General features: G+C 37.5%; 1 protein-coding gene across 19 annotated transcripts in view; it reads left to right on the top strand.

Annotated features, from left to right (window-relative positions):
- CADPS2 (calcium dependent secretion activator 2) overlaps positions 1-19793 on the top strand; it is a 575633-nt gene that overhangs the window by 431436 nt on the left and 124404 nt on the right. For 12 of the 19 annotated variants that reach the window (XM_040259533.1, XM_040259534.1, XM_040259528.1 and 9 more), the window contains 3 exons: positions 4405-4468; positions 7781-7904; positions 9930-9950. In XM_040259533.1, coding sequence (XP_040115467.1) covers positions 4405-4468; positions 7781-7904; positions 9930-9950 — 209 coding nt within the window. The remainder of the gene's footprint in view (positions 1-4404; positions 4469-7780; positions 7905-9929; positions 9951-19793) is intronic. The other 7 variants (XM_040259536.1, XM_040259535.1, XM_040259532.1 and 4 more) reach the window with 1 other exon arrangement.

Raw genomic sequence — 19793 nt, 5'->3', positions numbered from 1 at the left:
TTTCACTACCAAGTCAGTGTTTCTAGATTATGATCCAGGAAGGAGGAGTCTGGGCAGATCCCAATGACACCCTGACTTGAGAAGACAGAGCTGAGAGTCCAGGAAGTGTAAGGCAGCCAGAGTTTTCAACTCAAAGTTCTAAAGGAGAGAGTAGACAGACCTGCAGCTATTTGCTGAGGGTCCCCCTGGAGTCTTCAGCTAAGTAATAATCTGTGCATCACTGTGAAGAAACTGTTCGAAGTTGGGCAAAGAATTATGTGAAATGATTATAAGGGATTTCTTTACACAGAGCTAGGACTAGTTTCAGTTTTCAATATCTAAAATAGAAACCTAAATCATGAGCATCAGGTAGAATACAGACAGTTTTGCCTCAGTAGTGGAGAAAAAATTAGCCCTAGAGTAAACACTGTCATGGTCTTTCCTAAGGACATTTAAAACCAAGATTCATATAAGAAAACTATTTTCAGGTAATTTAACTGCCTTCCAGAACAAAATTCAAGAATATTTAAAGGAAAACAAAAGTTTTCAGCCACCAATATTGTAAAGCAACAGTGTCTAACATCCAGTCTAACATTCTCAGCATACAAAGAAATAGTAAAATACAACCAATAAAGAGAATAAACACAAGCAAAAGTGAAAATGACACTGAAGATAGAATTAGTGAACAACAGTATTAAAATAATTATTGTTACCGCATGCCATAGGTTTAAGCTGTGAAATGCATCGTGGGAAACCTACAACTAACATCATACTTAATGATAGAAAAGGAAGAAAGAGTGAATGTTTTCCACCTTTGATCAAAAGCAAGGCAAGACTATGTACTCAAAAATCAATAATTAATGTTGTGTAGAGGCCAGTAATAGACTCACATACATATGGTCAGTTGATTTTCAACAAATGTATAAATAATTTGCAAAGTATACTTTATTCAACACATGAAACTGACTATTGGATATCCAAATGTAAAATAATAACCTAGATCTATACCTCATACTTGGTCCAAAATTTAATTCAAGATGGATAGACATAGAAAACAAAATCTGTGTCACTGGACTAAGCACAGATGCTTAAATGAAACACCAAAATCATGATTCATAAATGGAAAGATGTTACCTTGAATTTTTCAGCATTAAGAACTTTGATCTTCCAAAGACTCTGTAAGGGAATCTCAGAATGGGAGAAAATATTTATACGATACATATTCCTCAAAAGACTTCTATCAACAATATAACACTTTTTTTTTTAGCTGTACCACATGACTTGCAGAATTTCAGTTCTCTGACCAGGGATTAAACCTGGGCCACAGCAGTAAAGGCCTAGACTCCTCGGTCACCAGGGAACTCCCTATAAATAACTCTTAAAACAATAAGAAATAAAACAACCTAATAGAAAGTTGTTTTGACAGATACTTCATTGAAGATGTAACATGATGGTGAAAAGGCACATAAAAATATGCTCACCATCATTACTCTTTAGGGAACTATAACCTAAAGCCACACTGATTGACAGAAATGTAAAATGATACAACTCACTTTGTGAAATAGTTTGTGATTTTTAAAAAATGAAACACCTAAGGTATGACCCAGCTATTCCACTTTTAGGTATTTCCCCAAGAGAAATGATGGCATATACCCACAGAAAGACTTTGATATGAATATTTATACCAGCATTTTCATAATAGCCAAAATATGGAAACAAGTCAGGTGACCATCAACAAAAAATGAATTTAAAAAAAGTACTAGATTACTTCTGAGAAATGAAAAGAAATGAAATGTTAATGCACTGCAATAGCATGAAAGGATATCAAAACAGCTGAGAGAAATCAGACCTAAAAAAGTTCATACTGTATGATTTCTCTTAACGTGGAATTACAGAAAATATAAACTAAATGACAGTAAATGAGCAGTTGCCTGGGCCCCAGGTGTTGGAAGGAAACGTTGGGGGTCATGAATATGAATATTGCATTTGTTCTCGTGATGGGTTCACACATGTATGCCGTGCATACGTATTGCCAAAATTTATCAAATTGAATACTTTATAAATATGTGTAGTTCATTCTATGTCACTTATACCTCTAAATCTACTTTTTTAAGTTAAGTACTTCTCTTTCATTGTGGGAACTTAGTAGGATAATATCTAAAACTGGAAAATTAAAAATTTAAAATGTTATCATGTAGGTCAGGGATATGACATTTATATACCAAAAGAATCAGCTAAAAGTTTAGAGCATGTTTTCCTAGAGAAATTACTTGAAAAGTGGGATGGAACTGACAAAAATGGACTTAGATTTTTCATAAAAATCCCCTTAGAAGAAGTTTCCTTTTAGGCTTTGTGCATATGTAACTTTGATAAAAATAGATACTGTATTTAAATTTTTAATTTAAAATTCAAAGAAAAGAAATAGTTTAATCATTGGGTAGATCGATGCAGGCTCATATTTCTGTGTAATTAATTGACTAACGTGAAAATCAGGGTGACTTTAATTTATTCAGATTAAGTATTAAACTCGGTTGAATTTTATTTGATAATTCAGTGTTTTTCACTTTGCTTAGCTATTAGAGAGCTATCAAAGTGGTAAAAACCCAAAATATTTATCCTGAAAAGCAGAACAAAATGATTCCCTTCTTTTCAAACTTGTTTTGTGAGGATTAATTAAGCTTCTGTATAGTTATTTTCTGTATTTTATTGATTCAGGATAAATGTGTTAAATTATTTACACATCGCGGGCAGCTAATGCTAATTCAGAACATACCCAGTGGGACCTCAGAGCCCTGAAATGCTAAATGTAATCTGCGGATCAGTAACATTCCATTCATAAAATGTGTCACCCACAGGTTAATGGAAATAAACAATAGGAAAGACAATGGGTGGATTATGCAAATATGCTGAAAAGATTTAAGCAGGAGGAGGGGACTACAAGAACCCAATTTGTGTTTTATTTAAACATGGATTAAGGTTTATGGTATACAAAATGACTAAAGCTACTTTCCTAATTTGCTAATACTCTAAAGAAAAGTACCAGTGGGGTGGGAGTAGGGGGCAGGGAACTCTATCAAAATAAATTGGTGATTTCTTTTTTATGTATGGGTGGGGCAGAGGGTTAAGAGGGTACAGAGAGGCAAGATTCAATGAAGGAAAATTTGAACAGTAAATGAAATGATGCACAGTGTTCTAAAGAGAAATGTGAGTGGCTAGATTTAAATGACACTTATTTGCACTTACCTGACACCAATGAAAGTTTCACAAAACTAAAACCTAATCTGAATATAAATTCAACTACTGCTTTGTGAGGAATCAGTCTTTCCTTGTAAAATTTGGGTCCAGTAAAAGAACTTGAGCTTAAACTATGTGTGCTTTGGAGGGAAATCTCTTCAAATTACAGTGTGAAAAATAATCATTCCCATGATAATTATGCCTTAGAAAATATGTCTACTAAGTCCTTGGGTAATGATAAAAGACATGGAAATGGGTAAACTTTCCAAGTTATTAGAGTGAAGGTGTCTAAATCAGAGCAAAATGGCACCACTAGAGCCCAGCTGCCTCAAGCACTTGATCTTGAGGTGGGGGTGGGATGAGTGGAAGAGATCAGGGAAGGAGGCTTTGCTGAACCTAACTGAACAACGGAGGCGCTCCTGCGGGATGAAATGACTGACATTCTGTGCTCTCTAAGTGGAAAGTGACCCTAAGAGGGACCCCTTGTAAAAAGCAGTAAACCTGCCCCTACCATGTGGCAGCTGACTTATGGGGAGCCCACACACCATCCCAGCTCCGACCCTCATTTCATAATATCCACGTGGCCTGCCCTCCAGTTATCGGTGTGTATGAGGGTTACATGGGACTAGAAATACTTTGGATAAATGACTTCTGGCAAAAGAGCTGCAGAAGGCGGGAGGGCTGGGGTGGAGGGGCGATGCAGTGACCCCTGCGGAGACTGGCAACTATGAGGAAAGGCGGGGAGCCGGGACCTTGCTTCCCACAGAAGTCAGATATGTGGGGTGGGTTTCCATCTTAAAATCACACATAAATACACGAGGAAGTGGGGGAAATCAGTTTATTTTATCACAGAGTTTGAATAGCAAAACTTAAACAAGAAATTAGAAGGAAATGCATTTTAAGTTTCCTCTATAGGACCTGAGGGATTCTGCTTTGATTACCATATTTTTCGATGTTCCTGTATCACCGAAACCTGAGACTCTCTTTCATCACAGTTTATACCTTCACCGTTTTAAGACATTTAAATCATGGGACTATATAAATTTCAGCAGTTAAAAATCTCCTGCATGGCTCAGTGCCCTTTTAACCACGTTTTACTGCTGTCCAATAATGTCAGGTAATGGAAAAGGGAATTATTTAGCATTCTTGGATATTACATGTTTCACTCTTTTGTTCCTCCTTTTTTAAAAGATACTGTTTTCCCTTTGGACGACCTGAGGGTGCGCTGAAAGCTACACTTTCATTACTTGAACGGGTATGTTTGAACATTACTTTGTAAGTACTATTTGCATTCTCAGTGTCTGTGTAGTTATTGAACGAGGCCGCCGGCCCCATTCCTTAGGAGTGTGACATCTTCCAGGTTTGTTGCATCTCATCAGTTTCTCACTTTTTCTTACTACATTCAAATTCTTCTGTATCCTCCTTTTCCTCTCCAAAACCTTTCTGAAGCCTACACCACTGCCATCCTGAGTTTATAGCATCCTTTTGGTAATATCCATTTTTCCCACCTCTTTTTTTCCTCCTCAGGAAATAGTCATTTTTTATTTCAGTTGAATATAATCATCTGTTTCTCAGACTGTACAGTTGTCTTGTATTATCCCCCCTTATTTGTACTTCTACCTGTCATATTGCTCATATCTGTAAGCGTTCTCGGCATTTAATATTCACACACGTATCATTTCTTAATTTGTCTCAAAATTTATTTCAGTTCAATTTATGTGTTACTTTAAGTGAATTCACAAATGACAGAAATTGATGATGATAGAAGTCATGAAATTATATAAGTATATGAAAAGTAAACAGCAAATAAGGCTTTATGTCCATGTTAAAAATCAATTTTTAATGAAAGTATATTCTCCACTGCTTTTTTTTGTGGTAGATTAGGTGAGAAAGGGAAGTATCATTTCATCTATCTATAAAACTATTCACATGCTAGTTGGAAACTAGCAGTTGAGTAATGTGGACGTTTTATTCCTTATGCATATTAAAAAGTATATTTAATGATCATCTCTGCCTCATGATTTGATTATTCTGGTCTTGATTTGTTGACTTCAGAGCACTTGTTCTCACTGATTTTTCTGCTCAAGGAATTCCAGGTAATGCATTATTTATTCGCACCTCTCTGAAAAGCAAAAAGGGGAGACAGTGTTCAGGGATTTAAGAGTTTAGGAGAGGAGATGTTAAACTGATGACTGTAGTGAGATCTTTGGAATACGGATTAGTGTTATCTATCTATCTCTGTCTTATCCTTGATCACTGTGAATATTATTGTCATAATTATTTTACTAGAATTTTTATAATATTAAAAGCTGCATGTAACTCAGACTTTTCATAGTTTTCATTTCATCCTATGCGTTAAGGTATTGTTGATGAGACAAAAGTCTTTAAAGGCAGCTTTGGTTTTGAGAACGGCATCCCATCCTGGGTACCCAGCGCAGCCTGGCTATGTGCTGGTTTCCATGGCAGAGCTACTTTCCTTCCCCCAGCAGGGAAGAGTGAGTAATAGCAGAGATGCCCTCATACCCTACACTGACAGGTGGCAGAATGAACAGTGACCTTTATTTCAATTATAGTAACTGATCATGTCTCTTACTGAATTGAGGAAATGGTAAGGGCTATTTCTGCATTTTCATGTCTGTACTTACTGACATCTTAGAAAAATAAAATCTGCATGTGAATTGTTGATACTTACGATGCCTTGAATAAACATGGGGAGGAAGCATGAAACATATGTTGTGCCTCCCTTTTGCACTTGCCAGTCCTTTATCTGTACTTCTCCAGGAAAGGGGATTCAGTTTCCCCACACACACTTCAGACAGTGTCCAGCTTCTAGATACTATGAAATACTGCCTGATTTTAACCCTAGATACAGGTGTTCTAATTTTAAAGCTGTTACTGTTATTTGAAAGCTTGGCACCATGGGGAAAGTCTAATAGTAAAATTAATCTTAAATTTTAGTAGTAATCACATTAAAAAGAATAGTGCCTGTTAATGCTTTAACTGTAGGCAGAAGGATATTTTTTGTGTGGCAATAAAGAGTCTAATGTGCAGTTCTAGTTAAAGTGCCAAATATATGTCATGTGTTAAAGATTTTTAATATGAGAATATGAAGAAATTTTAATTTGATAGGAAAGGAAAGTTTTAAGTGATAAAGGTGGCTGTTTTCAGAAGGAAACCTTGCCTGACAAGATGAAAACATGTTGTCAAGGATCACCAGTGCTAGAATAATTGAATGAATTTGAGATTATAAAATCCTTAGTGCCGAGGCTGGTCAAAATAGAATGAAATAATGAAGCATGAAATGGACATCTTCATGTTCTTTTAATATTTTTTTCAAAGTGAAAGACAGAGTAGTAAGAACACTTACAAAAGTATTGTCTTCTTTATGTTAAGATTTTGCCGTACCTGTATTTTGTAGAATTTGAATGGAAGCAAAGCAAGAAAAATCACATTACTTATAGGGAAGATAGAGTTTGACTAATTGTATAATTAAAACTTACTGTAAGCAGTTTTTTTTTTTTTAATCACTTGGAAAGTTTTAAGGAAAACTGTCAAGGAGTCATTATAAAAGTACATAACTGAGTTATATTTTGAATTCTGGATATAATTGCATTTTCCATTTGCCAACAGTAATACTTGTAAATGGAAAATCCAAAAGTATAATTTAGGAACCCATAATAATAATTTAGGAAAGTAATCAGTTTGTTTTTTTTTTTTAAATTTCAGAAAGCTTCCTTTTGTTTTGACATTTAATAGTCCTTTCATTTCACTAAAACAAAGAAGCCCACCTCCCCTGCCTCGGCCCCCAGCAGATCAAAATAAAGTACAATTAGTAAGAGTAGCTGCTGCTGCTGCTGCTGCTGCTGCGTCACTTCAGTCGTGTCCGACTCTGTACGACCCCATAGACGGCAGCCCACCAGGCTCCACTGTCCCTAGGATTCTCCAGACAAGAACGCTGGAGTGGGTTGCCATTTCCTTCTCCAATGCATGAAAGTGAAAAGTGAAAGTGAAGTCGCTCAGTCGTATCCGACTCTTAGCGACCCCATGGACTGCAGCCTACAGGCTCCTCCATCCATGGAATTTTCCAGGCAAGAGTACTGGAGTGGGGTTCCATTGCCTTCTCCGAGTAAGAGTAGAGATCTTGATTATTGTAGTCTGTAAATAATGCTTATTTTAATGAAATTTGTATTTTCTTATATATTGCTCCAAATATTTAAGGCTTTTAAATCAAGGATATACAAGGTAAACTTCGTACAAGGACAAAAGTTTCGTCCCAAGGACCGTAACCCTCATCTGAAACAGCTGCTCTAGTGGCTTTGTGTTTCCCTGGAGGAAAAGTGACAGTCACCCTGAATGGTAGCTTGGCCTATGGGAGTTTTTGATGTCCTTACATAAGGCCTAGACAGGAGGAGCCAAGACTCAGAGATTCCTTCCCAGTTGTGAAGTGCCTACTCATTGCCTCCCCTGAGGTTACGTAGGACCCCTTCCTACTAATAACGTTTAGGACAATTTGTGTACTTGCTTTTCATATTCTATACAGTCTCTGTCTTTCTCTTTCTCTCTCTAGGTTTTAATGAAAGATATTGCCACTCCCATACCAGCAGAAGAGGTGAAAAAAGTGGTCAGAAAATGTCTTGAGAAAGCTGCCTTGATCAATTACACGAGACTCACAGAATACGCCAAAATAGAAGGTCAGTGCAGTGAGCAATTGCTGAAGTGGCCGTGAGAGCCAACAATGCCTATTAACTGCATTTTCTGTGAGAAGTCCTTTCCTTCCCTGAGCAAACCTGTGCCATGGCAAAGGGAAATGTCTCATTAAAATCTCAGCTGGTGAACTGAAGAGCTTTTTCCTATTCATTGCTTTAATATGCCTCCTGGGACTCTGCTTGAATGAAAGACCCGGGATTCGTGCTTAAGTTGTCCTTTGTTCTTATTTTGAGTTTTGAAGAAACCAAAACGTGTTTTCATGGGTTGTATTTTTTGACATTACAGTGAGTATGTCTAACATTTAAAGGATGGGCAGTGTATTCATTCTTGGTGTAGTGTTACATAATTTCATTTTCACTTCTGCAGCGTCTCTCAGAGAAAAGAGGAAACTTGTTGATTATGATGAGGGCTGAAACAAACTGATAGAATGTCCTTGCAACTTTTAATTGCTTACAATATATTGATGCATTTGAAAGATTAGATCTCTTGAGAGGATTGTGCATTTTTTCTCTTTCTTCAGGTTTTATTCATTAAGGATAATTATTCATTTTCTTCATTAAGGTTTAAGATGCTTAGAAATACATAGATTGAAATTTGTGGTGAAGTCATACAATCAGCTCTTATCTAACTGTCCTTTGACTGATATAATTAAAAGCAATAGAAATGACCTCAGATTCTCTAATTATCATAAAACTAGCTTGTGTAATACATGTAGCTTTAACTTAGGGAAGAAAAAGTTTATGGTGTTAAATAGTTATCTCTAAAAATAAAAAATAATTGTCCATTAGAAAAAAATTTAATAATTTCTAATATAAAAGTGTACTTAATGAATTATACATTTATTAATTAGTTGATATTGTGATAGATTCATCAAAATTGGGACAGTAAAATAGGTGATTATAATTGGCTGTGTTATATCCTTTTTTCTCTCCAAACCTGATCAGGCTTTCTAACGAGCACATGATAACCAACCTCCTGAGTGATTAGCAAAAAAGCCATCCCATCACTATAGCAACCAATATTATATCACGAGAGTAACAACATGAGACCTCCTTAGTTACCAGTTTAACATCATTAATTATGATATCATGTTGTGTTAAAGCAAAAGCAATGAATATTAGATCATTTGGGGAAAGTAGAAACAGATTGGTTTTCACGTTTTAAATACTCATCCAAACAATTTTCATGTTTTGGGAATACTGGGTTTTGTGAACATGGATTGAAAGAATTTATATAAAAATAGAGATACTAAAACTTTCAAGTTTGGCAAAGAGAAAAAACTTGTGGATAACCTAAGCAAACACAAGATTGTTTTATCCAAATATTATGAACCCTGTACAAAAAAAACTTTGAGAATCCTTTTGGTCTTTACTATTTTAGTTAATATTTTTGACCATTACCTTATCCAACAATATTGAAAAAATATGCCATATATTTTTAATTTTATTTCTGTATTTATTTTCTAGTTGTAGAGTTCATTTTAATATGGACAAATGAAAAACTTTCTTTTATTTATACAGAACCATGGGCTTCTTTCATTAATCAGCTAAATAAATACATTAACAACGTGATCAGAAAGAAATGGTTATTCTTCTGAATCACACACAAAAACACGTCTGTGTTAGAGAAAAGCCTAAAATAGAATCCAGTGGGGTGGGAACAGAGAATTCTCCAACCTGTTCCTTTCTGGAGTCATCCCTCTCAGAACATTCTAGAAAAGGGATCTTAGAAATCTTGTCAGGTAGGACTGCTGAGCAGTCTCTTTTCTAAAAAAAAGCATGCTTATTAGATAAGGAAAACTTTTATGCTTTTCATTTTCTCCCTTTCCCCTCTATTTTTGTATCTTCAAAAATAAAGAGTTTTGTTTCATACTTAGGGTCAGACCAAGAACAAACTCCACTTTAAGTTGGAAGTAGGAAGTGGGCTGATTTCTTTGCTTTTACATTATGCAAGTGAGCAACATGGATAGACTTTGCTTTTCTCCTTAATTTTCTTCTCTTATGTTTTAGGCCCAGCAGAAAAGGAAACAGGTAATAAATGTTTGTGCATGCATGTGCCGTTATTTCTAACGTGGTGGTGTTGTGTTTTGATATGGATGAATAGCTCTTTCCCTTTCAGGGGTCTTGTTTGATCACTTTGACTAAGATACTGAAAAGATTTTGACTTTTGTTGGAGCTATTGCTAATGCTTTGTAGGGAAAATATAGGCCATTTATCTCTGCAAAAGTTCAGTACTATTTTTTGATATGAGTTCAAAGCAACACATGTTAGGCTGCATTAATGTTATGCATCAGGTTTTGAGCATGTACACTAATCTTATTTGGAGCTGTCGTCAATATCTGAAGGACTCTTACAACTAGAAAAGAGGACCATCTTCCTTTCATCATTCCCGAAAGATAACCTGAGAGTAAAAACATATAATGCTGTTAAATAAAAAGTAAGCTGCTCTTACCTTTGCAAGTTGTTCATCATAGCAGAGGTTATAAAACTCCATTCTCAAGAAATTGCTGGGAAAGAGTTCTTCTCCAGGTCTCTAAGGTTTTTTAAAGGTTTTGTTACTTTTGTGTGTGTGCATACCACTTTTTCCCATTGTAATTAATTTAATTACAGGGGCCATTGTGTGTTCATCCCATCCATCTCTGCTTCAGATTCTTGCAGGCAAGGTCTCTACTGAAACTGTTCACTGTTTTGTCTCCTACACCCAGCACTGTGCCCGTGACACAAAGTAGATACTCACTACGGAGAGAGACAAAAGGGCCATTAGTTAGTTCCACCTGAAAACAAAGGTGCTCGAGACAAGTGATGGACCTTTCTAATGCTAGTTTTCTCATATTAGTCAAATTTTGCATGGAGTGTTATAGACAAGTTTACTTGGGTTGTTTTTAACTGAAGTTTTCCATTAAGGACACTATTTCATTTTTGTTTTTTCCTACCTTCAATTCTCTTCCAGTATTTGACCTCAGAAAGTGTCAGGAACAAAACACTCAGAACGAAGAAAAGGGGAAAGAACACACCTACAATGATCGCTGAAGTGCACTTTAGAAAAAAAGGAATTCAGAAAAGAATATGAGACTCTCCTCCCTTCTCATGACAGCCCATTGTGAGAGCCACAGTCCCATGCTCTTTAACAAACTTTTTCAAAACCTTTTAGAGCATTTTATCCCAAACATTTCTGTTGAAAATAGTTTTTACGTAATTTGCAGACAAGAAGTCCAGGCTTGTCAGTGGTTTTCCCATTTGCCATAGAGTAAACAAGTCAGCCAGCTGGGACTAGAGTCAGGTGTCCTGATCCCCAACCTACAGTGGCTACGCTTCTGCCCCCGTGAAATGAGACGGGGTCACAGTTCGCCTTGGTAAGGATGGAGCAGAGGCAGTTGCCCTACTTGTGAAACTTGGTGTCCCCTGTGTACTGACTTCCACCAGATGAAAGTCAGTCTCCCCTTCACTTGGGTTTAACATCCCTGCCATTTCTCAGCTGTCTAGGCTGCAGACTCTGGGAAAAAGACTTTTAAAAAATTAAATGCTTGCATAGAAAAGAGAAAAAAAAATCAGTATAGTCTCAGTAGTTTAAGTGAATGGAAGAGAAAGATACCCTCCATGGAAGACTGTTCTGAAGTAACAGAAGAGAGGTTTTCAAGAAATGTTATATTCCTCTAGTTGCATTGGGTTGCAAGTTAACAGGGTTGCTTAATAAATGTTCTTGGAGGTACTTTTAACAGTGAGTAAAAATGAGAGTATCAATTGCATGTGGAGGAGCTTAAAGGCTTGATAAAATTTTGAAACAGTACTCTCTTGAGCATTATAATCATTATCCTCAGTTAGTTTGTACGATGCAAAGAATAAAATTCATCCAGGGTTTGTCATTATTTTGTCGTCTATTGACCTGCCTGTTGCCCCAGGGGTTTTTCATTTATGCTGCTTCAATAGTTTCTTAAACTGCTCTTCAAAATGAATATTTTACAGATGAGGCAACTGAGACTTTAGAAAAAGTTAGCAACTTGCATGAGGTCATGCTGCGATTAAAATTCAGCAGACCTGAGATTTGCACCCATGTTCCTCAGTCACCATAGCCTTCTCCATGCTCTTCCTCTGGCTTCCCTGCCTTCCAGGGCTGTCTGATCCAAAGTCATGACATTTTCTGATAAACCACTCACATGCATCACAAAAGCCAAGGGTGATTTGTACAATCACTTTTTCCAAAAATAATATTTAATAAGAGGAAACAGTTACATGCTAGGCCCTATTCTAAGCACTTTACATGGATCCATTTATCCTTTACAACCTCTCTTTACAGTAAATGTTACTTTTATTTTAAATATTACTCTTATTACCTTTTAGAAAACAGAAGTAGAGGGGTAATTATCTACAAGCTGATCTCTGGTCACATAGCTAGTAAGTGAAAGATTAGAACCCACTGTCTACCTATTAAGCTGTCTTCATATTTTCCCTACGTCTTCCTTCCTCTCCATTCTGCACTCAGTTAAAATGGACGTTTGAAATGGAACAGTGCGGCCCATAGAGATACAATGAAAGCCAAATTTTAACTTAAAATTCTTTGGTAGTTGTATTTAAGAGGTATTTTAAAAAGCAGTGAAATTAATTTTAAGATTATAGGTTATTAACCCAATATATCCAAATATTACCATATAAAAAATGTGTTCAGTATACACAGTTATTACAATGTTTGACATTCTTTTTTTCCTATGATGTTTTTGAAATCTACTGGATATTTTCCTCTGCCAGCACACCTCCATGACAAGTAGCTACTAATCCATATCACAGTGACCAGTGGCTGCTAAACTAGACAGGTCTCTGGTGGAAGGCTAAGAGGACTCCAGAAACTAAATCTTTATTTTCCCTGACACTTCTTAAGTGTCAAATGTTGAATGTAATTAAAATGTGCCACCTCTCTACAACCCCGAGTGATTCTCCCTTATTTTTCTTTATAACCCATATGATCTAACACGCAAGAGAGTTATTTCATCCAGCTATTGTCCTAGAATATTAGCCCCTCCCCTCCAAGGGCAGGGCTTGTGTATTTCAAAACTGCTGTATCTCTAGTGCTAAAAAAAGTGCCTGGTGCGTTGTTACTCGATATAAATTTTATTGAATAAATGATTCAGTTTATGGCACAGTGATCAGACTCTACTGTAGAGAGAATATCTGTAAACTAGCAAGCTGGCTTACAAAAGGTCATTCAAACCAACCCCTGAATAGTTAACAGCATAGAGCAAAAATGAACCACGGATTTAAAATAACAAGATTGGAAAAATTAAACCAGAATTTCATGCCCTTTATTGGGGTGGGGGTGGGGGGAGGCGTGGTGAAGAGGCTTTGGATCACACAAGCCAGAATTTATAGATAGCAATTGTATTTATTACAGCTAGTAATCTAACCTGTTTCAGTAGTTGTTTCTATAATTTAGAATGATGTTCAGCATTTGACTCATAGTTCTCATCCTTGGGAATTCTTCAAATTTTCCATTGGCAGCACAGATTTGAAGAGATAAAGGGATTTTACAACTTTGTATTAGATGAAATAAAACAGATGAGCCCTCTCTAAATGCCTTCTTTCCTTCTTGGAAATTATTTATATGAGTTTTATGAGAACACATTTGTAGTTCATTTGAAGAATTCATTTGAAGAACCTGCAATTTCTAGAAAGCAATTTGTTGTTGTTGTTTGAGATTTACACTGTTGCAAAATCAGCTAGTTTTCTCTTTGGTTTAATTTTACCTCTAACTTTTTGTATAATAGAAAGATCATTTTTATTGATAATCTAAGGTTCAAAATGATACTGAAACTAGGTTTCTAATTGTGTGTTTTTTTAATCACATGCCTTATTGATCCAAATGTTATTTTTGAAGAAGAATCCATTTGTTCTTTAATTCAAGGAATTTTTTAATGGACAGAAACAAAATGTCTAATATAAAATGTCTAATAACCATCTCTGCTTTCTCCTAAAAACTACATAACATTTTGTGACTTACGATGAAAGAGGAGGGAGACCTCTCCTTAGAGCTTGCCTTGACCTGAGATGTTTTTCATCAGTTTGGTACCTAAGGTCCTTGTAAATCTCAATACGTGGAGGTCTCCTGAACAGAAGGTAGCATGGAATGAACACGCAGAGGCTTTGTGCAGTGAGGATCTGTCTGGGCCCTTGTTGCCAGGTTCCCGGCACTAACCCCCTAGTGCTCTCATTTTCAAGGTCTCAGTTGAACAGGAGAGACATGCTTTCCCAGAGGGCTGCACTGCTTGCTTTCTTTGACTGGGGAAGTTGTACTGCAGCCCTCCTTACGTCATTAGGATGTGTTTGCCATCTGGGTGGCATTTTAATTTAGCACTTCATTGTCAAAGTGGAGCAGTAAATAATAAATTTATGAAATCAGTAAAGAATCTGCATGCAGTGCAGGAGCCCCAGGAGATGCAGGTTTGATCACTGGTTGTGGAAGATCCCCTGGAGGAGGGCATGGCAACCCACTCCAGTATTCTTGCCTGGAGAATCCCATGGACAGAGAATCTCCTGGACAGAGGAGTCCATGGTGTCACAAAGAATCAGACACAATTGAAGCAACTTTGGACGCACGCACATTCTACCTAAGGACGTGTGTGTACAGAAGGAAGTATATAAACTGCAGAGTTGATGAAAAATTTTTTGTTAATGAATAATTTCTTTCTACTATTTCCAGGATAACATAACAGTTTACTGTCATCAAAGTTTTTGAGTTTCCTTGCAAATTTTATTTTTAAATTTTTGAAGGATTGTGTGTCACCATGAATTCAGGCTAGAATGTCTAAGTAATAGACCTGAAATCTTGCATTCCCATAAACTCTGACAACACTTTTCAAGAGGTAATTTGTGTACTAAAAGAAACAAGTGGAAATGCAGTTGTTAGTTGCTCAGCCATGTCTGACTCTTTGCAATCCCATGGACTGTAGCCTGCCAGTCTTCTCTGCCCATGAAATTCTACAGGCAAGAATACTGGAGTGTGTTGCTATTCCCTTCTCCAGGGGATCTTCCTGACACAGGAATTGAATCTGGGTCTCCTGCATGCAGGCAGACTTTTTACCATCTGAGCCACCAGGGAAGCCCAAAGTCCTTGCCTTGAAAATAATAAAATTAAAGAATTGAAGAATATCTGTCCAGCCTTTTAGGACAATGTGACTTGACTCTGGCATCTTGGCCTGAAAGTAAAAAAACCTCAGTGACCATTTCTGCTTCTGATGATTTCACCTTATGCTTTAGGGACAAATTGATAGATACAACTTCTGACTCTAAAACAGAATGACCTGTTGTCACTTTCTTTAAAATATTTGAGAAAATCATATAAATCTGTAATTTTTTTTTGAGCTACTCTGATTTAGTATCACTGATTATCTAGATAGTGGTCAAATTAAAAATCATTTTTGAACTATATATAAGGAAAAGCTGTGAAAATTTTTCAGGTGGTCAATAAAATACTTAAATTACCTAAGAAGATAACAGAAAATTCTTCAAGAGATGGGAATACCAGACCACCTGACCTGCCTCTTGAGAAACCTATATGCAGGTCAGGAAGCAACAGTTAGAACTGGACATGGAACAACAGACTGGTTCCAAATAGGAAAAGGACTACATCAAGGCTATATATTGTCACCCTGCTTATTTAACTTATATGCAGAGTACATCATGAGAAACGCTGGGCTGGAAGAAGTATAAGCTGGAATCAGGATTGCCAGGAGAAATATCAATCACCTCAGATATGCAGATGACACCACCCTTTATGGCAGAAAGTGAAGAGGAACTAAAAAGCCTCTCGATGAAAGTGAAAGAGGAGAGTGAAAACGTTGGCTTAAAGCTCAACGTTCAAAAAACGAAGATCATGGCATCTGGTCCCATCACGTCATGGGAAATAGATGGGGAAACAGTGGAAACAGTGTCAGACTTTATTTGGGGGGGCTCCCAAATCACTGCAGATGGTGACTGCAGCCATGAAATTAAAAGACGCTTACTCCTTGAAAGAAAAGTTATGACTAACCTAGATAGCATATTGAAAAGCAGAGACATTACTTTGCCAACAAAGGTCTGTCTAGTCAAGGGTATGGTTTTTCCAGTGGTCATGTATGGATGCAAGAGTTGGACTGTGAAGAAAGTGATTGCTGAAGAATTGATGCTTTTGAACTGTGGTGTTGGAGAAGACTCTTGAGAATCCCTTGGACTGCAAGGAGATCCAACCAGTCCATTCTAAAGGACATAAGTCTTGGGTGTTCTTTAGAAGGAATGATGCTAAAGCTGAAACTCCAGGGCTTTGGCCACCTCATGCGAAGAGTTGACTCATTGGAAAAGACTCTGATGCTGGGAAGGATTGGGGGCAGGAGGAGAAGGGGATGACAGAGGATGAGATGGCTGGATGGCATCACTGACTGGATGGACGTTGAGTCTTAGCGAACTCCAGGAGATGGTGATGGACAGGGAGGCCTGGCGTGCTGTGATTAATGGGGTCGCAAAGAGTCGGACATGACTGAGCAACTGAACTGAACTGACTGAAGAAGATAATTGTTTTCTGATAGCTATAAATTACTTTGATTCTATCAGCTAGGATGATACAATTGAAATGTTAATTTTAAACTATTTTTACCAGCATGTTCTTGTCAATATATTGATATCTCTAACAGCTCCTAGCCACACCATTAGCCTTATTCTATATGATGCATGTACAGAAGGTATTAAGACCATATTCTTTTTTTAAAGTATTATGCAAATAATATAAATTCATTTTGACTATTTCCATATCTGTTCTGGAATAAATGAGGATTTCTAGTATGTTTATTTGCCCCAACTTTTCTCTCACACCAAGTCACTAGGCACTCAAGATAAGCACCTGCACTATAAAATTTGTGTTCGTGTCAGTTAGCCAACTGATGACAATGTTGGCAGATTCGTTCCATATATCCAAAGCCAGTTTGGGAACATAACAGGCAGCAGCTGCAGGGATTATTGACTAGAAGAAGCAACTGAAGGCATGATTTGCTTAAGTCTGACAGAGCTTTCATGTTCTGTGTGTATCTTCCGTCAGCTTAGGACAGAGTACAAGTGTGTGGTACAGTTGCTCACTAGCTCTCTGTACACTCAGGTCACTAACCAACTAAGTGAAAAGTCAGATGAAGACATGAGGTGCAACCCTGTATGCCAGTGCAGCATGGTGGCAGTGCTTTCAACACTCCTAGGATCTCTGCACCCACTGTTATCCGCAGCTTTAGTTACCAAAGGACAAGGGTTCTGACAAAGCATGGAGACATTTCTTTTCAACTTTTTATTTTATATTGGAGTACTAAAGCTGAACCTCCAATACTTTGGCCACCTGAAGCAAAGAACTGACTCATTTGAAAAGACCCTGATGCTGGGAATTATTGAAGGCAGGAGGAGAAGGGGATGACAGAGGATGAGATGGTTGGATGGCATCACCGACTCAATGGACATGAGTTTGAGTAAACTCCAGGATTTGGTGATGGACAGAGGAGACTGGTGTGCTGCAGTCCATGGGGTTGCAAAGAGTCAGACACAACTGAGCGACTGAACTGAACAGCTAGTTATAAATGTTGTGATAGTTGCAGGAGGACAGCAAAGGGTCTCAGCCATACATATACATATGTCCATTCTCCCCCAAACTCCCCTCCCATTCAGGCTGCCACGTAACATTGAGCAGAGTTCTCTGTGCTATACAGTAGGTCCTTGTTGCTTATCCTTTTTGAATATAGCAGTGTGTACATTTCCATCCCAAACTCTCCAACTATCTCTTTTCCCCATTCTTCCCCCCTGGCAACCGTAAGTTTGTTCCCTAAGTCTGTGAGTCTGTTTTGTTTTTTTTTTTTGTAAATAAGTTCATTGTATCATTTCTTTTTAGATTCTAAATATAAGGGATGTGATATGATATTTCTCTTTCTCTGACTTCCTTCACTCAGCATGACAATCTCTAGGTCCATCATGGAGACATTTCAGGACACTTAGCCCTGTCTCCTTTAAAATTAGTTCTGGGTCTGCATTCCTCTAATGTCCTTTCTGATTGACCTTCGTTTAATTCTGGGAAAGCATTAGTATGTACTGCTCCATCTAAAGCAACTGTTGACTGCACTGTCATACTACCCTCTGCTTTTGGCTTCTGTCCTTTATATTGGGGTTAATATTGCCAGTGCTGAATTACTTGTCATGCCGTAAAGTCTTTTGTGACCTAAGTGAGCAGAACTTTTCCTTGATCATCAGTCTCTCTGTCAATGAGTCATCCATCTTTTTTTCAGTTATCATTTTATTCTGAGTATGAATTGCAATAGATAAGCACAGTTTCAGAGACAGTCATAGCATATTCCATATATAAAAGAATGAAAACCTGATTCAGTCATGAACAATGTTCTTTCCAGATTAGGCTATCATAGGAACATGACCCTAAGTTTCAATGACAACTAAATTGAAGATTTTTTAAGGGCGGGCAGTACCTTTAAGTCTTATAAAGAGCATACTAAGCCTCAGATTTCTAGCTCTGTAGCTGCAAACTTTCTGTTACTCACATCTACCTATCTCTTCTTTTCTGCATCTTCAGGGGATACGTTATCTTCTCTTCAAGGCCAACTCATCCACTTGTGATGTTGACCCCAATTCTACCTATCCCTTTCTGGAGGTATTTTGTTCCATCATATATCCCTTCTTTCTCCTGTGGCTTGTACCTCTGTTTTCGTTTACATTACCTTCCTTTTATAACATTGGTATCTCCCTAAAAAACACCTTATCTTGAGTTCTGCCTCCTTTCAGCTGCCATGCAAAGAGCAGGGTATAATCTCACTTTCGTTCCGCTCACTTTCGTTCTACTTTGCCCAAAGAAGTTTCACTCTATTTGGCCCAAAGAAGATTGCCTTGCAGTCTCACCAGTCTGTCTGGTGGGGAGTTAGTTACCCTAGTCTGGTGTATGGCTGGTCAGAAGGAGAGAGGGAGGGAGGGAAACTTTTAAATTCTGCTCCTGCCTCCCCCCACATTGCCTTGAGATGTCCAATGCCTTCCCTCTTGTCATTGGAATTGGCGGCAGTAGGTCAGGTGGCCAAGATCTGTGATATCATCAGGACAGGGGCTTAGCTGTGCTTCAGTGAGAGCTTGATGAAAACAGGAAAGAGCTGAGCCACCCCTACTCATCCCTTCACTCTTCTGCATCCCAACCCTCTAGCCTGGTGAACTAAAGCTAAGGAGACTTTTAACCAAGTGCTGTTGCTTTAAATCTAACAAATCAATGGTGAATCCCTATCCATAGGAGTTGCCTGATGGATTAGTATGAAAAGGGAATCTATCAGTATTGGTTCTGTGTTGCCTGAGACTCTCTACTCCAAAGACTAAGATTCTCCCCTTTCAAAGTCCCTGCAAAGGGCACAGGCCCACCCGTCACCCCATTCTCTGTACTTCCAAATGATCTTGAGCTCCCAATCCAAAATTACTAGACTCCTAAGGAGTGCAGCTCTTAGTAAAGACAATAAGTAATACGTATTATCTGGAACTGGTGGAGGAAAAATTTAAACTGAGCATAATATTCTCAAAGCAATACAGGAAGATGCTTAGCAATATGATGCAGCGACTAGCAGTAGTGAAAAACTGAGTGGAAATGTTGGGTATGAAATAATATGGTTGTAAGAAAAACAGGATATAGGATGAATACAGCTGAAAACTTGCTAGTGACCTAGGCAATTAGAAGGAGGGCAGCAAGGAAGGAGAAATAAGTAGACAATACAAAAGAAAAATATAAGTGTTATAAAGAATAGAAATAGAGTAAGATAGACTTCTATCTGACTACTTAGGAAAAAATGCAGATAAATAGAATATGAAAACAAAAATGAACTAGAGACACATGACAGAGAAAAT

The sequence above is a fragment of the Oryx dammah genome, unplaced genomic scaffold (assembly GCF_014754425.2).
Source record: "Oryx dammah isolate SB20612 unplaced genomic scaffold, SCBI_Odam_1.1 HiC_scaffold_18, whole genome shotgun sequence".
NCBI classification, from domain to species: domain Eukaryota; kingdom Metazoa; phylum Chordata; class Mammalia; order Artiodactyla; family Bovidae; genus Oryx; species Oryx dammah.
This window is presented reverse-complemented; position numbering and strand designations above follow the sequence as displayed.